This window comes from Equus caballus, chromosome 2 (assembly GCF_041296265.1).
Source record: "Equus caballus isolate H_3958 breed thoroughbred chromosome 2, TB-T2T, whole genome shotgun sequence".
Taxonomy (NCBI): Eukaryota; Metazoa; Chordata; class Mammalia; order Perissodactyla; family Equidae; genus Equus; species Equus caballus.
The window spans coordinates 37,172,157-37,192,618 of record NC_091685.1 but is presented as its reverse complement, the minus strand read 5'-3'; the positions used below and the strand labels follow the sequence as shown (position 1 = coordinate 37,192,618).

Genomic DNA, 20,462 nt, shown 5'->3' with positions numbered 1-20,462 from the left:
CTTAGTGGTTGTGTTTTCTCAGAAAAACGATTATAAGTTAATCTAGCCTCTTCAAAGAGAGTTTCTTGAGGTATTCTCTCTGTTCAGCCAAAATATTTTCTAAATAGAAATGTAAAGGATGGTTCCCATGACTTTTGTAGTATACGGCCTGAAAAAAATTCTATCTCCTCCTCTATCAAAATACTGAAATTTAACTTTTTTTTCCCCCATGAGGAAGATTCGCCCTGAACTAACATCTGTGCCAGTCGTCCTCTGTTTTGTATGTGGGTCACCACCTCAGCATGGGCGCTGTCCAGTGGCGTAGGTCCACACCTGGGAATGGAACTGGGCTACTGAAGCGGAGCAGGCCGAACTTAACCACTAGGCCATGGGGCTGGCCCCTGAAATTTAATTTTTTAAAGCCTTAAAAATAACTCCAACATTTAATTCAGAAGTGCATGATGTCCTACCTAATTTTTAAATAGAGTGTGGTTTTATTTTAAGCCAAAAGGTTTCAAGTGTCTAATTATGGAATATTACATAAATTAGTAATCATTGCCATCTTGAAAATTAATGCAAAATATTGAGGCAGTTATGTGATTTAAGGAAACATTACTATTAAATAGTAATAATTGAATTAAAATGGAAACAGTTTTAAAACATATTTCCAGGGGCCAGCCTGGTGGCACAGAGTTAAGTTTGCACACTCGGCTTTGGCGGCCTAGGGTTCCCAGTTTGGATCCTGGGCACGGACCTATGCTCCACTTATTGAGACATGCTGTGGCAGAGGTCCCAAATATAAAGTAGAGGAAGCTGGACACGGATGTTAGCTCAGGGCCAATCTTCCTCAAAACACACACAAAAAAACCCATATTTCAAATGAGTACGTAAATAATTTTTTGTCTGAATTCTCTACTTCAAACTAGAGCCAGACCTTTGAGAGGAGCAGGAGGGGAGCTTAAAAAACCTAAATCTGGTGAAAATTCCAATACGATATGTAATAAGTTACTAAACATTTTATCTAGTATTGTTGTTTTCGAGATTCCACCAAGTACACTTTAATAGTTTTCTCAGAATTAATCAGTAGCTTTGATTTGCATTATTTATATTCTGCTTATTTCCTGATGTTTGAAAGTTACAATCTCCTAGACTTGGGGTGTTTTGGCTAATGTATATCGTTTATAGTGAAGAGGTTAAGTTTTTTCTCACATGAGGATTAGCAGTAGAGTTTTAAAAGGTTGAATGAAATCTCTCAATTACCATTGACAATAATATTTTGTTCATGTGAGATCTGTTAACATAAATATGTTGATTTAATGTAGTCAAGTATCAACATTTCAGAGGAACCTTTAACCCAGATGCTGACTTCCAAAGCCATTTTATTATAAATTTTTCTAACTATAAAAGCAGTACATGTTAACCAAAGAAAAATTTAGAAACCATAGATGAATAAAAACGTTGAAAAAATTCATATTCTACCACATAGACACAACCATGGTTAGTATTTGCAAATATCCTTCCAGTCTATTTTTTATTTGATGCCATAAACATTAGTAAATTGTATTCATAATTTTAAATACTAGATACATTAGCAGTAATTTCCTCAGAGTGAAAAAAGTTACTTTCAGCAACTTTCAAAAGTTGCTAAAGCAGAGTTTAAACTTTAGTAGAAACTAAGAATTGACTTTTAAAAATACCAGCCATTATAGTCATTTCTGGAAAACTAAAAACAATGTGGAATAAATTATTTAGTTTTCTTAGAGACGTGAACAGTAAAGTCGATTATGAAGTGTTACCTTGCTGAAAGAATGATTTAGAGGATTAGCTACTTAATACTGTTCAGCTGATTGGAGTTCTGATAACTTAGGTATATATAATTTTACCAGAGTGCCCTTGCTATTTCAAAATAAGTCTGTTAATAAACTGGTCTCTTTTACCATTTGACCCTCAGAACTAGCAAGATATCAGACATTCTTTGAGAATAATATAGTAATGTTGTCTGTTTTATTTTCTACTATGTTGAAAAAAATGGTTCTAATAATAGAAGGAGTTAGTATTGTCAAGTTCTCATGTGGTTGGGGCTTTGATCATTTTAGAGCTAGTTAATACATTTTTATAGGATGTCTTTAGGATCAAGTGCTTATATTTTAGGTATATGTTTTTTCATGAAACAGTTTAATTTTAATAGCTTGGGATTCAATTTGTAACCAAACTGTTGTTAAATATCTGGTAACTATTCTGTCATTCTGTTTAAACGGTGATCTTAATTTATCTGCTCTGTTGGCTAGGTCAGCATTCAAAGCCTGAGTTTGAGGCTCAGATGGTTTCTCCAACTGGGCTTCCATTACGCATGACTGAACTCTTTGAGCACATCTAGCATGCTAAATAGAGCAGCTCTTCACAGTGTGAAAATAAGACCTGATTAAAAACACATCTATTTTAATTCCCTTTTGCAAATGGCTCTGCTTTAATGTCACCTTTCTGAATTATCTTTAATACTCAAATGAGGAAATTCACTTCACCATCCATTTATCATAGATAAAAGAAGAGATCACACTCTAGTTTTTGATCTTTTTCAGTGAGCATCAATTATTAACTGTTAAATTAAAAAATCAGAGAATAACAGTGTTGCCTTTTTATTGAAAACATACAAAGATAAGTGCTTATGAAGAAATTCTGTCCTTGTAAATATTTGTAACAAGGAAAGAAATAGAGAAAAGCTTTCCTAGTGTTTCCTTATACATTGTCAATAAAAATGAAAAGCAGTGAGAAAATCAAACACTTGATTTGGGGCTTTGCAAAGGGCATGTACTCACCAGTTTTGTTGTTATTAAGAGCTTTGCAATAAAAAAATTGTCATTAAGAGCTTTGCAATAGAAAAAGTCAGCAAAAAAAAAAATGCAAGGTATTTCATACTTGATATGCAATCACAGCATATTGACTTTGACTATAGGACCTGGCTATCATAGTGAAAATGTTATAAATTGATAATGGTATGTTTTTCACTTCACCTGATGCTTACCTTTGATACTAATATGAGATTAGCAGTCAACTTAATAGTATTCATATTTTTATGGTGTGTTATTTCCAATATATTTACATATATTATCTCATTTGATACTTATGGCAACCTTACTAGGTAGAGGAAACATATTTTTGTCCTCATTTTGCAGATAAGGATATTGAGACTTTGAGGATTTCATTGATTTGCCTAAGCCAATGCTTAAGGTCAAAGTAGTGCTTGCTATGCTAAAAGAATCAGTAAGGAGCATGGACATAACTTTTTTTTTTAAAGATTTTATTTTTCCCTTTTTCTCCCCAAAGCCCCTCCGGTACATAGTTATATATTCTTCGTTGTGGGTCCTTCTAGTTATGGCATGTGGGATGCTGTCTCAGCGTGGTTTGATGAGCAGTGCCATGTCCGCCCCCAGGATTTGAACCAAGGAAACAATGGGCCGCCTGCAGCGGAGCTCCCAAACTTAACCACTCGGCCACGGGGCAAGCCCCATGGACATAACTTTTTTAACCTGTTAATATTAACTTTTATAGCGATAGATAGAATTTCCACTTGAATTGCTCATTTGAACCCAGCATCTATATGTGAGCTATTTTTCCTTCAAATGAATCTGCTTAATTGAAATTAGAGTAATATATATTTTTTTGGTGTCACAAGAGCACATTAAAAGTTTGAACAGAAAAGTATTAAAATTTGTTTTACTCATTAAATAATCTTCATGCCTGTTTAGGCTGATGTCTGTTGACATTTTATAAACTGAGAATTCTCTTTTGAGAGGTGTATTTCAAATTTTTAAAAACTCAAGAAACTAAAATGAATACTTCAGTTGCTATTTTTGGTGCCCTTAATTCTGAAAACAGGTATTTTGATAAAACTAACACTTCAAGAGAATCTGAGTATGAGGTAGCTATCAAGTGATGTTTAATGAGATTTTGCTAACTATTCTTTACATTGTTAAATGGAGACTGTTTCTCAGTTGTTTGATAAATCTCTGGTAAGATGATAAATGATATAATCATAATTTGACATTTGCTCCTAATCTTTTTGATAAACTGTGATCCCTGAAGCTCTTTGGGAGAACTTTAACTTAACTTTACTTAACAATTTGTATGTTAATAACCTTTCACCACAGTTCCTCCTCCACTACTTCCCAAAAGGTGAGGGGCTTGAAAGTATTTGTAAACTACTTTGCCCATTTCAAATTAAGTATCTACTCTGCTTTTTTTTTTTTTTTTTAAGATTTAATTTTTCTCCTCAAAGCTCCCCGGTACATAGTTGTATATTTCGTTGTGGGTCCTTCTAGTTGTGGCATGTGGGACACTGCCTCAGTGTGGTCTGATGAGCAGTGTCATGTCGGCACCCAGGATTCGAACCAACGAAACAGTGGGCCGCTTTCAGTGGAGCGCGTGAACTTGACCACTGGGCCACGGGGCCAGCCCCTCTACTCTGCTTTTTACCTGGGGAAACAGCACTGCTGTAACAGGACCTTTAGGCTACTCTAAACTTAATAACTACATTAAAAAAAAATTTTCAGTTGGTAAATGTGCTGCTTTTTATTTTCATTTAATGTCCTCTTATTCTTGTGCCAAGGAGAAATTATTATAAACACATCTTAATTGGTTCTTATTTTGTTCTAGGTTATTCTTTTATTGTCCTGTGGAAGTCATAGATGGATACAAAATATCATATTTAATAATTACTCTAGTCTCTCTTCTAATGATTTTGCTTCTAAAAGGCCCCCCTTTTTTTTTCAGCCCATGAATTTTTCTTCAGCATGATTTTAACTGAAGGCTGCATTCAAGGTGAGATATGCCCTTTATTTCTCTAGCCGCAAGATGCTGTTTTCTGAATCCTCTTCTTGTCAGTTGCCCCTTTTAATGCAATTGAGCTGAGCCTCTTCTGTTTTTCATGGTGACACTTTGGTCTTTCCCAAGAGGATTCAGCTATTTCAGAGCCTATCAGGTTTTAAGTGAGTAATTTACATCATATTTTAAAATGTGTTTCAAATTGTGGTTGCTTATATTGAAATTCACGCTTCATGGAAAAATGCGCGTCAGTTCAACACTTGACAGCAGCCACGTATACAAAACTACACAGTTCTTGGGTTTAGGTAATAGTGTGCTGGCCGTCTGACATTCCTCGCATGATAATTGTTAACAGAGAAATGGCCAAATGTAAAAAGGCCAATCCTACATCTGAATATAGGTTGATTTGCTTTTTACTTCAACTGAGGAATCAATTTCACAATACTTTTTGTTCTTGAAAAAACTACTCGGAGCTTTGCTGTCTGTGGAACAAAAGAATTTAATCATGCACAGGTAACGCCAGGTGTTAGTGCCATTGTTTATGGTGAGCATATTTTCCAACTCAAAATAGCATAGTTTGATGATAAGTTGGCTTTTTTAAGGAAACAGTGAATGAGACCACACATTTAAGATCTGCTCTGTACCTGACGCACCACACCTCTGGTATTTTACTTCTGAAGATAAAATATGGAAAGGAAAGTTGAGTTGCTGACCATTCTAAACAATTCAATTTTTCTGGACTCAGTCGCCTTAACTTTGTCGGGTTTTCCGGGGGTTCTGTAAAAAAAAAGTTCCACTGTAGGCTTTAAAAGCCCTTAGTCCTGGAAAGGCTGGAGGTCTAATCCCTTCCTCTACGCAAATGTTAATTTATAGCAAATCCTCTGAGGAGAACAGTATTAGACATGAAACCCTCCCATCTCGGTCCTATTCCTGCTATACCGTAACGATCAGCAAGATCCTGCATAAAATAAAGTTGCTTAACGTTACAAGGTAATGACCCTTGGGAGGGATGGGTCTCTGAAGCCGTCACTGCTTAGCTGGGCGGCGAGAAGGGCGGCCTCTGACACTTTCCCAAGCAGGCGGGGATCCAAGTGCCCGGAAACGGCCGGGAGCTGGCCGAAGGGGGAGTAGGGGAGGAGGTCCCGGCTTCTAGGAGGGAGGCCTCGGCAGCCGCTTTGACACGCAGCCGTGTCAAGACCAACCCTCTTTCTCTCTTTTCTCCTGCCAGGCCAGCACCCAGGACCCCGGCTCCGGCGGCTGGAGGCCGTGCCTGCCTCTGCACGCGCGGCGCCCGGGGCTTGACTGAGCGCCCGCCCCGCGGCCGGCTCCCCGTGAGGCTGCGCGCCTGCGCACCGTGACCGAGCGCGCGAGCGTTCCTCCCCGGCCCCGCGTCCCTCCGTCCTCCGCGCGCCTGCGCGCCGGCTGGGAGGCACTCGGCGTCTCGGCCTCGGCGGGCGGGCGGACGCGCGCGCGCCCGCGGCGAGGGAGGCGGGCCGCGCGCGCCGGTGGGAAGCGTTCGGCTGCCACAGCGCCAGCTCAGTCGTAGTCGCTGCTGCCCGGGTCCCGCTCGCCCCTCCTCCCCGCTCCCCCGCCCGCCGCCGCCCGGGCGCATGCGCCGCCGGAGCGCGAGGGTCGGCTTCGGGTGTGTGGTGGCGGCAGAGCGGAGCTGCGAGTCCCGAGAGTCAGAACCTGGGGGAGAGGGATGGTCTCTGCACGGGGGGGAGCCGGAGGAGCCGCCGCCGCTGCCGACGCCACCGCCGCAGCCGCCGCCGCCGCCGCCTCGGCGCCCGCCTCCCGGTGCTGACGGGCTCGTACGAAGCCGGCGAGGGGGAGCCCGCACTAGCGGTCGCCGGCGCGCCGCCCAGCATGGTCCGGGAAACCAGGCACCTCTGGGTGGGCAACTTACCGGAGAATGTGCGGGAAGAGAAGATCATCGAGCATTTCAAACGGTGAGTGACACGAGGCCCGGCCGCGCTCTCCTCGGGCGCCGCTGCCCGCTCCGGCCCGTTGCCGGCCCCTCCCCGTGCGCTGGACTGGTGCGGGGACCCGGGCCAGCCCCGCGGGCGGGTGCGGGGAGCGCGGGCTGCCCGCCGCCCTCGGTCCGCGTCGCGGCGCCCGGCCTCAGCGGAGCGGGTCCGGCCGCCCTCGCCCTTCCCGGGGAGGAGGCGGCTGCGGCTCGGTCTCCGCGAAGCCAGCGCCGGGAGGGTGCCTCACGCCGGCGCGGCAGCCGCGGGGTCGCGTCCTTGCGCGACACGCCGGACCGAGCGGCGGCGGCCGGGACCCGACCCCGACCCCTACCCCGCCCCGCGGCCGCTCCGGAGTCCGCTCCTCGCCCGGCGGACGCGTGGAGATGTCTCGGCTAGAGAGGGGTTGGTGCGGAAGGGGAGGCTGTACACAAGCATTGGTCCCGGTAGGTGCTGGGGGGACGTCCCGGAGCGGGGAGGACGCCGCTGGCTTCCAGGGAGCCCTCACGGAAGGCTCCCAGCCTAGACGCTGGAGGGAAACAGCCAGCGCGCGGTTTTTGCTTTTTTCCTCGTTTTGCGCGGTCGGGTTGAGGATGGTGTCTGAAACAAGGCGGTGCGCCCGTTCGCGCTGCCTGGCCTTCCCGCGGCCCCCGCGCCGGGGCGGAGGACCCTGCGGACCCTGCGACGTGCGGCGGCCCTCCCGCAGCGGCCCGCGCCGCGCCTTCCTCCCGCCCGGCGCTCTGCCGTCGGCGCGGAGACGGGCGAGGCTTTTCGGGGTGGAAGATGTCGCTTTCTGAAAAACTTCCCCAACATTTTTTGTGTAAGAACTACAGGAATAAGTGTCGTTCTTGATACATCTTACTCAGCGCCCGCGTTCTCTGCGAAATGTCAGCGCTACAACTGAGCGTGTGCTCGGCATAAATCTGAAAAGGACGAGTGACTTGGCCTGGTGCAGATTGAGGGGGACTGTAGCACATCCATGACTGTCCTCGAAAATCACTGTTTCCCCCGACGTTCAGGACCCTGCGCGGGTTTCAGTGTGGTTTATTCTGGGTTCCTCTGCCTGTCCAGTGAGGGAAGGGAATTAGGGAGCGCCCTCATTAGTGAGTCACCATGGGAAAAGTCGATTGCGTCGCTCGCCGGGAGCAGCTCGGATGAGGAAATGGAAGCGGCGGAGCTCCGCTCTGGCTTCCAAATGGAGGATCCTCGCCTGTCGGAGGCTGCTGTTCCTGGGCATTAAATCTTCGCCGCTGGAGCGCGCGTCTGCGCGTGTCCGCGTGTGAAAGGAGCCGGGAATAGCGAGGCCATTCATAACCTGCTACCGCCGTCCGCGGCGGGGCTGGGGGAGGCGCGCTTCCAGGGACTCTCCCGGTGTTTACTACGTCGCGCTGCGGAACCAGGCGGGGGGAAGGCCGGCGAGAGCCCGTCTCTGCCTCCTGTGAGAGGCGAGGGCTCGGGCTCGGCTGGGAAGCAGATGGGAACTCTCTCTCCCTGGCGCTGCTGCACGCCCCCTTCCCCCAATATCTTCAGTGTTTTGGTGGAAAATCACGTAGGTGCAGATTATTGGAGTGGAAAAGCCAGTTAGCTGTGCTCACTTTTATCTCCCTGTGGATTTTCTCTGGAGGGCTCCGCCTGGGAAATTCGTGTGCGCCGACGTGCAAACACGTGCATTGCAGCATTCGCTTTGCTCCTCGGTGTTCTGTGGCCAGACGTGTCATTTTGTATTAGGCAGATTCCGGAGACTTTGCATGCCTATCGCGGCGAGTGTCATCCCTCTGCCAGATGAAGGGTTGGGGGAGGAAACGAGGAAATCATCCAAGGGAGTTTGGGAAGGTTTTTAAGTGGATGGTGCTGCGGTCCGGCTTGTGTGAATGACTTTCTAAAATGGCGGCCAGGACCCACTTTATGTGGGAATCAGCAGAGCAGATCTCAGAATGCACGGAGGGAGGAGGGGGCGGAGGAGGCGAGCCGCCGAGGGAAGCGGCGGGCTGGAGGAGCGCTGCCGTGTTGAAGAGGGCTTAGTTGGCACGTTGCTCGCCACTGCGTTCAAAGGAGTGTCTTACCTATCGCAGAGCAAAAGCAGATGCGACTGATAAAAGATTATTTTAAAACTAAACAGACTGTGTCTTTGAAACTGTCTTAGTTTAAAAACGACTTAAAATTTAAACAAATTTATTTAGGTCTTTGAATAGATCGTGCATTCATATGGGTTTAAAAAGTGTAAAAGGTTTTCGGAGAAAAATCTCTCTTTCACCCCTGACCCTGGGATTCCCAGTTCCCATCCTCCCCTTCCCACCCTCATCCCTCAAAAGGTAAGCTCTATTTCTAGTCTCTTGTTTACCCTTCAACGTGTACAAGAAATGTTCTTGCTGATTCAGCTGTGGAGCTAAATGTACCTTGTTTGGAGGAATTCAAGGCCTTTATCCTTGTTGTAGAGAACGTTTTGTAAAATGTGTGATTGCTACCGGGAGGGGAACTAAATCTGGATAATTTAATTGAAAGGGATAAAAGGGTAATTGTACCAGAATAATAGCCCTGCAAGAAAATTTGAGGATATTCACTTCTGGTGTCTTCTAGAGATCAGAATGAGAAAAACCGTGCAGTACGTGTGTTAAAACTGAGGTTAAAGTGCCTACATTTACCCTTTTCCCTAGCTGATTACAACATTAACTAATAACTGTTTTACAGGATTAAGAGGTGTACGCTGGGAATACATTACATAAAACGTTTTCAAAATGAATATTCCTGTAACAGTGATTACGCTTTGTTGTAGGTGTTTGGATTTTAAAAAAAAGATTAAACCAAATGGCTTTGGGAGCAGGGTGTTTAGGGGCATTTGGCGGGGCGGGGAGGGAAGAGAGCCAGAGCCAATTCTTTGTTTGTTTATATTTCGATCAGTTTTTGGTATAAAATAGATTGAAGGAAGGATGCTGATTTGGCTTTTTTCCCTCCGTGCCAAAGAAAGACCAAACCTTTAAAACGTAAGCAGAGCAGTTTCAAAATTTGGCTTTCCCTTATTTCAGTAAGAATACATCTATTGTGTTCATTATTTTTACAGCTTTCCGTATGCTAGTTGAAAAAAATTAAGATGATTTCTGAATCAGATTTTAGTTAACAAAGATTCATTGCAGGGACTGCATTTGCACAATAGAGAAAGTCCTTTCCTTTGTATGTTAGCTGGGTTGAAGGGGGAAGGGAGGAGTAATACAACAATTGGTTGCTGTCTTTTAGTTGTAAGGAGAGAGGTGTGTGCAAAGGCGACTCCCTGAATTAGAATGAGCAAATAAATAGAACCTTTTAAAGGATATGAAAGTCTATATCATTTTCAGGTTTTAAGTAAATCACATATTCAAGTTCTTCCCAACCATCCCTCAGTTTTAGAGAATAGGTTAAAAATGCTGAGGTTGAGCAAGGTAGCAGCTCATGTAAAAATTTTGTCAAAGGATGAGACCCAATTAAAGATGTATTTTGTATTTGCTAATTTTGAATGTCTTATCACGATGTTTTTCCTGAGTTTAAATAGCTGGAATATACATTGTATGTTACATGTATTTGGATATCTTTACTTCTGGGACACAATATAAAATATTATGGAAGAATTCCTTGTCAGTCCAGACTCCATAACTAGAGATATTTTTAGACTTAAGCAAATTTGACTCAGGTAGCCTACGTCACTGCTACATCTTTCTTCTTTTGAGCCTAGCCAGTTTCTATGTGGAAACACCTCTGGTTTTGAATATTGTCATTTTGGATATCTATTTTCATGATAGGCTTCTGCACATTTTAAAAATAAAATTAAGAAATTTCAGAGTATCTTGAGAAATAACGTTAAAAAGTTAATACAGAACACTTAATATGTTGTGTTTTATTTCCTGAGTAGAATGCCTCTGGCAGATTGGAAGAAAACTTAGGGCTCAGTGCCAGGAAAAATGATGGCATTTGACTTGTGTAGAGGACATCTTTTCCCAGCTACCTTTCTTGTGGACTCTTGATTGCTCAGGCATTGGGTTGTTTGTTATATTTATGAAGATATTTTGGGCTTGATTTATGAGACATTTTTAATCCTGTGAGCACTAATGCTTTGGGAAGATTTATATAGAAGTTATAAAGATAGTGGTAATGTGAAAGTTTTTCCAAATAGTCATTCAAGTCTTACTTTCTCCTTAGTTTGAAATTTTGCTTAACTTTTAAAAGATATTTGAATGTTGTGAAAACCAGCATAACAATTGGAGACTATATATTTCTCTGCTTTTACTTTTAAGAATCTGTAGCGTTTGAGCTGTAGTTAACTAGTCCACAGTATTTAAACATTCTAGTCTTGGGGCCAGCCTGGCGGCATAGGGGTTAAGTTCACGCACTCTGCTGTGTGGCCTGGGGTTTGGACCCGGGGCATGGACCTACACACTGCTCATCAAGCCATGCTGTGGCGGTGTCCAACATACAAAATAGAGGAAGATTGCTACAGATGTTAGCTCAGGGCCAGTCTTCCTCAGCAAAAAACAAACAAAACAAAACAGACAAACATTGTAGTCTGAAAATACCTTGAGTGTATATATTCATTAAAATTGGCTTCCTGAGTTTCATTATTGGACGATTTGAAAAAAATATTGTTCAGCACCTTGAAACAGATATACATTAACTGGTTGAACAAGGAGACTAAATAAAGTAACATTTTTCTGTAGTTAAATTTCTAACCTATACTCTTTGTTTTCATTATTTATTATTATTACTTACCTTACAGCTACTCATATTTTGAATGAAAGCATAATCTATTGTGGAAACATGATGTTTAATCATTTTATTAGAAACCATCTAATTTTTGTTTGCTATCTAGTTGGCTTTTAGTGTGTGGAAATATGCTTTGCAGTGAAATTATATCTTGATATAATTTTACAGTATTGTAATATTCAGATTTTTCCCTGTACATGTGTCTATGTCTGCCAAGTTGAAAATTATAAACATCTTAAAAATCTACAATGGAATGTCTCTATAAAACTTTAACTTAAATTTTGTGAATTCTTGGATTTAATTACTTAGGATTTTATTTTGAGTATAGAGATGAATTGACATCTAGCATATTTAAAGATTTTTATTATATAATATAAGGAACTGCTTCAATTCCTACAGTTAGGGAATATTTGTGGGAAAAGTCAAGTGGGAAATACTTATTATTACTTGTCCTGTATACATGGTGCTAGATTTTTAGGCCAGCATTAAACTCTAGGGGTATGTATATATGTCCTTGTGTCTATGTATTAGATACTGAGTTTGGATTACTTGAGAACACTGACAAATGAAATGATCATTTTCTGATTATACCTTGTATTGGCTTTGTTACATTCCTATCACGTTTACACACAGTATATGTACTTTGGCATATAATACATTTATAGTTTCTTTGATTCTTAAAATTGACTCAGTGATTTCTTTAACCTTCATCTCATCATTTTATTCCTTTGATTTAAAAACTAAGACATCTGTACTCTTATTAAGAATATTCTATATTTTACAAGACTACATTTGGCATATAGTGATTGTCTTTTATAAATCAATAAATTGGTAGGTGGTAGTTTTTTTGTCTCAGCCATAAATCTTTAAAAACTATACTGTCTGCAGTCAAGTCTCTTGCATTCAAGATTATTTAAATCACTTTGGATTGAAAGAAAGAAGATTTTAAAAGTTTATTACTTAATTAAACTAAAAGGATGTTAGAATATTCAATGAAAACTATTACCATTTAGACCAGAGTTTAGGAGGAGGTACTTAAACTGGTATAGGAAGCTATATCTTTATTTTCATTAACCTCTTGCCAGAATTTAGTAATTATAAGATTGTAGTATCGTGGTAGTATCAACATAGTAGTATGAATAGTATACCTCTGATTTCACTGCCAACACAAATCAGATGTATTTTCATATTTTACATTATGGTTGTTGCACATATCTCATTTATGCTCATAACAGCTTGGAAGTTGCAGTAGTTATTAAACCTGCTGCTAGATACTTTTATTTAATGCATTAATAAAGACACATATATATTACCATATATTATCATACGGTCGATGTGTGTTGCAGATGTTTTTAAAATTCTACCTTGGAGAATTGAGCATACACAAAAGTAGAAAAATAGTAAATGAATCTGATGTACCCATCATTCAGCCCCAACAACCATCACCTATGACCTGTCCTGCCTTGTGAGGAAAAATAAAGCAAAGGAGGAGATAGAGAGTATTGGGGGTGGGGGTGATGAGGAAGGCCTCTTTGAAAAGATGGCATTTGATGTACCAGAATGAAGGCCTGTCCACACCTAGATCCACTTCTCTCTTTCTTGTCTTACTTTTTTCATTTAAAATTTATTTTGAAATAGTTCAGGAACAGTCCAAAGAATTCCAACATCCCCTTCACCCCAATTCCCCAGTTGTTAACATTTTACCACATTTTCTCTGTTACCCTCTCTTGTCTTTTTGTGGCGTGGTATCGTATCACCCCTAAGTGCTCTAGTGTATACCTCCCCAAAGGACGCTCTCTTGCATTGCACCATATAGTCTTCCCAGGTAGGAAATCAGCATTGGTTCAACACTACTGCCCAATCCATAGCGCTCATTCAAGTGATGCCAGCCATCCCAACAAGGTCTCTTTTTCCTTTTTGGTCTAGGATCCTATCCAGTACCACATGTTACCTTTGGTTGTCATGTCTCATCAGTCTGGACAGTTTTTCAGTCTTATTCTAATGCTCATGTACCTGATAGTATTAAAGAGCATAGGTCTTTCATTCTTGAGGATGACTCTCCACCTGGGTCTGTTCAGTATTACTTCATGACCAGATCAGGTCATGCATTCTTGGCAGGAATGCCACAGAAGTGATTCTATGCCCTTCTCAGAGTATCATATAAGGAGGCAAAAACAGTATCGCTCCATTCCACTACTGGTGATGTTAACTTTGACCACCTAGTCAGGTTAGTGTCTTCACCATTTTCCTTCTTCTAATATTATGCTGATAGTCTCTTCATCAGCAAGCCTACACTCACTAGCCTTAGCATCCATTCATAACTCTTGCCTCTATTATATACTGCTGTGATTGTTACCAAATGATTGTCTATTACTACAGTTCCTTCTACATTTATTCTACTGTAGGTAAGAACTTTACATAAATACATAAAACACTCATGATTCCTATTTTTTCAATGGGTTTTAGTCCAAGACTTACTTATTTTGATACCAAATTGTCCTAGATTTGACGAGTTGGAGCTCCTTCAGACTGGCTGTTGTGTCCTTTTGATATCTCCTCCTCATTCTTTAAGCATTTCTTTATTTCTGGCACAACAGCGGCTCATCTTGTACTTTCCCTGCCCCAGTCCTGGAATCATCCCTTTCTCCAAGAAGCCCTGGTTCCTTTTAGTGTGGGTTGGGAAACCAAGATCTGAGTACTCAGTTTGCCCATCCCTACACAGCTAAGAAGATGTGTGTTATGTGTGTACACATGTATGTATGTATGTTTATATGTACACAATACATGTACATCTATGTCATGTTTAAAAACTGTGGGTTCATACGTATTCTAGTACATGAGGATTCTTTCTAACATCCCCATTTCCGTGTTTGTAAATCCTCAGAAGGTGAGAAACCCCCCGTTATTCTCAGTATATTTACTTATTTGTCCAATGTTATGTTCTCAATGTAACTAATGTCCCAACCATTCTGCCTCCCTGCCTCTGCCATCTCTGGGTGTGTTGCCCCTGCCGCCTCTGCATCGAATTCCCTCCCTGTCAACTACTCTCTCCTTTGGAAGCCAGCATTTAGGGAGTGGGGGTAGTGACAAGGGAAGGGAAAGAAGGTGGGACTAGGAGTGACTGCATGTTTTTGCCGTCAATTTTTTCTCTCTTAGGAGACAACTTGTGGATGGAGGAGTTACCTGCTTCTGCTGGCAGTTTTAAGCAGATTTAGAGCTACCCCATTCTTAAAGTTTTAGTTTTGGTTCTATTTCTACCACTGACTTTGTGATGTGAGCTTAATCATTCTGTCAGTCTGAGCTTTATTATGTGCTGAGTCGCACAGAAGAGGGGGCAGTGAGAAGGGAGTTTATTTCTTAGGAGTAATATTAGGAATCATTGCTCCATTTATTTGGGTGTCAGTCACCTGTTTTCTGTAGTATCTCAGCAAAATTTTGCCCTGGCGCTGCCTCCCCCCAAACCTTGTTGACCTCAACCTTTTTTCTTTCTTTTTTTTTAATTTATTTTTTTTATTGAGCGATCACTGACATATAACATTGTATTAGCTCCAGGTATAACATAATGATTTAATATTTGTATATATTATATTGCAAAATGATCACAATAAGTTTAGTTAACATTTCACCATACATAGTTAGAAAAAAATTTTTCTTCTTGTCATGAGGACTTTTAAGTTTATTCTCTTAGCAACTTTCAAACGTGCAATCCAGTGTTAGTAACTATAGTCACCATGCAGTGTGTTACACCCTATAACTGACTTATTTGATAACTGCACCTTTACACCTTTTGATCCCCTGTCACCCGTTATGTCCACCCCCCACTCTGACAACCACCAATCTGTTCTCTGTATCTATGAGCTTGTTTTTCTTTTTTCTTTTAGGATCTACATATAAGTGAGATCATACAGTATTTGTCTTTTTCTGTTTGACTTACTTCACTTAGCAGAATACCTTCAAGGTCCATCCATGTTGTCTCAAATGGCAAAATTTCCTTCTTTTCTTTTTTTTTGAGGAAGATGAGCTCTGAGCTAACTACTACCAATCCTCCTCTTTTTGCCGAGGAAGACTGGCCCTGAGCTTCATCCATGCCCATCTTCCTCTACTTTATATGTGGGACGCCTCCCAGAGCATGGCTTTTGCCAAGTGGTGCCATGTCCGCACCCGGGATCTGAACCGGCAAACCCCGGGCCTCCAAGAACTGGAACGTGCGCACTTAACTGCCCCGATTTCCTTCTTTTCTATGGCTGAATAATATTCCGTTGTGTGTGTGTGTGTGTGTATATATATATATATATATACACACACACCCCCCACATCTTCTTCATCGATTCATCAATCAGTGGACACTTAGGTTGTTCCCATATCTTGGCTATTGTAAATAATGCTGCAGTAGACATGGGGATGCATATATCTTTTCGAATTAATGTTTTCCTTTTCTTGAGATAAATTCTCAGAAGTGGAATTGCTGAATCATATGGTCATTTTGAGGAACCTCCATACTGTTTTCCATAGTGGCTACACTCAATTTTATTTCTTCTTTTCTCCTTTTACACTACTCTTGGCCCCCAACTAAGGAGTTCCTTAGTGAATTAAGACCCCTTATTCCTTGGCACAAGCTCCAGAATGTTGGAGTTTGTATAATTTTGAAGTTGATTCCAGACATCTCATTTTATTCATAAATATTTCTTTTCTTTTCTTTTCTTTTTTTTGAGGAAGATTAGCCCTGAGCTAATATCTGCTGCCAATCCTCTTCTTTTTGCTGAGAAAGATGGCCCTGAGCTAATACCCGTTCCCATCTTTCTCTATTTTGTATGTGGGACGCCTGCCACAGCATGGCTTGATAAGCAGTGTGTAAGTCCACACCTGGGATCTGAACCAGCAAACCCTGGGCTGCCAAAGCAGAATATGTGAACTGCTGTACCACCAGGCTGGCTCCTATTCATAAATATTTCACTATTTCTCTCTAGAAGATAAGGACTGTTTAACAATACTGTGGTATATCCCTATTTCAAATACCCAGTCAGTATTCAAGTTTGTGTACTTGTTTTCTTTCTTTCTTTGTTTTGGTGAGGAAGATTGGCTCTGAGCTGACATCTGTTGCCAATCTTCCTCTTTTTGCTTGAGAAAATCTTTTACTGAACTAACATCTGTGCCATTCTTCCTGTATTTGCTTGAGAAAGACTGTTGCTGAGCTAACGTCTGTGCCAGTCTTCCTCCACTTGTATGTGGGACACTGCCACAGCGTGGCTTGATGAGCGGTGTGTAGGTCTGCACCCACAATCCTAACCTATGAACCCCGGGCCACCAAAGCAGTGTGTGAACTTAACCACTACACCACTGGGCCAGCCCTGTAGTTGTTTTAAGAATCTTTTTTTAACTCAGGCTCTAAATATGTACATAAATTGTGATTGATGATATATATATATATATTTTTAAATTAGGTACAATTTGCATATAACGTACCTATTTTCGGTATAGAATTTGTTGAATTTTGAAAAATGTAGGTGTCCTCTTAATCACCACCACCACAGTCAAGATACCACACTTTGTTTATTTACTTATCGATGGACATTTGGACTATTTAAGTTTTTAAAATTTTTTTTAAAGATTTTATTTTTCCTTTTTCTCCCAAAGCCCCCCGGTACATAGGCGTGTATTTTTAGTTATGTGTGTTTCTAGTTGTGTCACGTGGGATGCCACCTCAGCCTGGCCTGACAAGCGGTGCCATGTCTGCCCCCAGGATTCAAACTGGCGAAACCCTGAGCCATCAAAGCAGAGCATGTGAACTTAACCACTCAGCCATGGGGCCAGCACCTATTTAAGTCTTTTTTAATCTATCGGTTTAATCTTTCTCTCTCCTTCAACTTAATTTGTTGGAAATTAGGTTGATTGTTCTGTAGAGTTTCTCACAGTGTGCATTTTCCTGATTACATTCTTGTCCTGTGGTATACATGTGGTTAACATGGCTTTTGTCCTCTGTGTTTCCTGTATGTTCATATGTGGACCTGTTTTTAGATATTTTGATTATTATATTTCAATACGATTGGTTTTCTTTGTAATTTTGTAGATTTTATTTTATTGACTTACTAGTATTATTGTGAGAAAGGGTTTGTATAGATTTCACCAGACTCAAAGCAGCCCTTGGCAAACCATTGGTTTAGACACACTATTAAGAGTAGAATGCTAGCAGCATATGTAAGTACTAATTTTAGCTTTGATATAAAAAGGTTGAGGTGACAAAGTTAAAATCACCAAAAAACTTTGACTAGAAAACGAAACGATAGTGTCCTATGAATAGCTTGATTCTTTTCCCACCTTTTTTTCATATTGTACACTTAATGACTAGAACTGCTGTTTTATTGTGGAGATTTTTTTCTGTTTTGACATTACCCCTCCCCAGTTTTATCCTAGAAATCATGGAACGTTTAGATTTTTAAAGTTGTTCCTTTTAGTCAGCTTGAATTCTTTCAATGAAATAAATTTCAGGCACATCCATAGTTAGAATTAAATACCATAATAGATACTGACTTCTATTAGATAGGTGGGCTCAGCTTTAATCAAAGAAAACAAAGATTGCAAAAATCTCAAGTTTCTAGAGAGCTCCTAAAATTCAGTTAGTATGTGATGCTATATATAAAGTAAGACACTTGAACTCTTCAGTAACACATTTATTATCTAAAGTGGGCACATTTGATTTTGCCCATAGGAGCTGGCCCTGTGGCCAAGTGGTTAAGTTTGCCTGCTCCGCTTTGGCAGCTCTGGGTTTCGCCGGTTTGGATCCTGAGCACGGTGCTGCTCATCAGGCCATGCTGAGGCAGCGTCCCTAGAAGGACCCACAACTAGAATATACAACTACGTCCTGGGGAGCTTTGGGAGAAGAAGAAGAAGAAGAAAAAAAAAGATTGGCAACAGATTTTAGCTCAGGTGCCAATCTTAAAAAAAATTTCTCCTGTAAATTGAGTGGGTTGTATTATAAGATTTCTAAGGTCTTTTCAGTTTAAGAAATCTTGTTATAGCTGTCATTCTTCATAACACATAAAGGTCAGTGGAATGCTATGATGATATGAAAAGTATGTATGTTAATTGTCAGTTGGATTATAAAAGAGTTTAATACCTGGAAGTACTGTGTAGCCATCATACAAAACATTGATGTATCAGGTACTTTGCAATGCATCATCGTGCTAACCAGTTATGATCAATCAAAAATAGCCTTCCTGGGTCAAGACTTAAGTGGTATATGAAAACTTTCAAATAGTTTTAAATTACATTACAGTTAATTTTGTTTTCCTTCCTTCCTCCCTTTCTTTCTTTCTTTCTTTTTTATTTTTGGTGAGGAAGATTGGCCCTGAGCTGTCTGTTGCCAGTCTTCCTCTTTTTGCTTGAGGAAGATTGTCACTGAGCTAATATCGGTTTCAATCTTCCTCTATTTTGTATGTGGGGACACCACCACAGCGTGGCTTGATCAGTGATGTATGGATTTGTGCCTGGGATCCGGACCCGTGAACCCCAGGCTGCCAAAGTGGAGTGCATGAACTCCACCACCACACCTCCAGCCCGGCCCCTGCAGTTAGTTTTTTAAAATGGTGTATGTACTTCCTTACACTAATCTAAGGTATATAAGTATTTCTTGTCATTTTCACCTCTCTTTTTCTTATGAAGTAGGTAACCCTTTCCACAATGGTTTTTGATAGAGATCATTCCTTTTTGGTGTAAATTTGCTTTGTCATTCTAAAAGTGGATGTATAAAAGGAACTTACATCACAGCTTTGGGTCTTACAGGGTTATGACATTTCATTTCCTTTGTGTCGATTTTATTGGAAATTTGTTTTTAAAACGTTTTTCTGAGAGGATTCATCCTAAAAGGCTTTTTGTTTGTAGAAAAAGCTTTTTTGTTCTAGAGATTATAATTAGATTAAAATATTGACTGGGGAAGTTTGCATATTTAATAAGTTTAAGGTATAATTGACATAGAGACTAGTGACTTATTTTTTAATTTCATGGTGTTAATTTCATGCCAGAGTTCTTTGTTGGGAAGCATGTTTACTTAAAAGTTTATAAAACATTGGGATTGAATAGAAAAATCCAAACGTCTTTTAAGATTGAAGAGTGTTAAAGAAGAACCTATTTCCTTAATCTGGAAGTAGAGGCAGTTTTCAAAGATTTGACAAAAATACTCATTGTGGTCTATGAAAAGAATATGGAATTTATATTTATTACAGGTAGGTGGGATCACATTTTTCTCTTGATTCTGTTCTGTCTAAAAAACCATATATTACGAAATAAGGATAAAAGTCACTAGTCAGGCCGGCCCAGTGGTGCAGCGGTTAAGTTCCCATGTTCCGCTTCTCGGCAGCCCCCGGGTTCACAGGTTCGGATCCCGGCTGCAGACATGGCGCCACTTGGCAAAAGCCATGCGGTGGTAGGCGTCCCACATATGAAGTAGAGGAAGATGTGCACGGATGTTAGCTCAGGGCCAGTCTTCCTTAGCAAAAAGAGGAGGATTGGCAGTAGTTAGCTCAGGGCTAATCTTCAAAAAAATAAAAAAAGTCACTGGTCAAGTGAAATATTAGAAGTATTCATGAATTTCCCAAAGTAATTTTTTTAAATCATAATTTTACTAAGTCATAAAGTTGGAAGTTAATTTTCTTTCGGCAATGGTACAGTAAATAACAGTCCTGTTAAGCAAGGTAGGAAGAGGCCTTTGCATTCACACCAGGGACTCTTGATGTGGACTTTTGCTAATTTATTTTTTAGTCTCTTGGCTTCTGCTACTTCAACTTTGTTGTCTCCAGCCTTTGCTTTTTTTTTTTTTTTTTTTTTTGAGGAAGATTAGCCCTAAGCTTACATCTGCCAATCCTCCTCTTTTTGCTGAGGAAGACTGGCCCTGAGCTCACATCTGTGCCCATCTTCCTCTACTTTATATGTGGGATGCCTACCACAGCATGGCTTGCCAAGCGGTGCCATGTCCGC

The 20,462-nt window shown here is 41.1% G+C and overlaps 1 protein-coding gene and 1 long non-coding RNA gene across 13 annotated transcripts in view; one reads left to right on the top strand and one right to left on the bottom strand.

Moving 5' to 3' along the window:
* LOC138923221 (uncharacterized) overlaps positions 1-6,827 on the bottom strand; it is a 48,142-nt gene extending 41,315 nt beyond the window's left edge. The window contains exon 1 of the long non-coding RNA XR_011436538.1: positions 6,707-6,827. This is a non-coding gene — a long non-coding RNA (uncharacterized lncRNA). The remainder of the gene's footprint in view (positions 1-6,706) is intronic.
* Positions 1-20,462, top strand: part of SPEN (spen family transcriptional repressor) — an 87,444-nt gene that overhangs the window by 1,010 nt on the left and 65,972 nt on the right. For 3 of the 12 annotated variants that reach the window (XM_070260909.1, XM_070260906.1, XM_070260911.1), the window contains exon 2: positions 4,750-4,797. Coding sequence is in view for 3 of the 12 variants with exons in the window: in XM_070260905.1 (XP_070117006.1) it covers positions 6,667-6,749 (83 nt within the window). In the remaining 9 variants the exon portion in view is untranslated. Of the gene's footprint in view, positions 1-4,749; positions 4,798-5,893; positions 6,750-6,806; positions 7,211-7,889; positions 8,314-20,462 lie in introns of those variants that run through there. The other 9 variants (XM_070260905.1, XM_023635705.2, XM_023635707.2 and 6 more) reach the window with 9 other exon arrangements.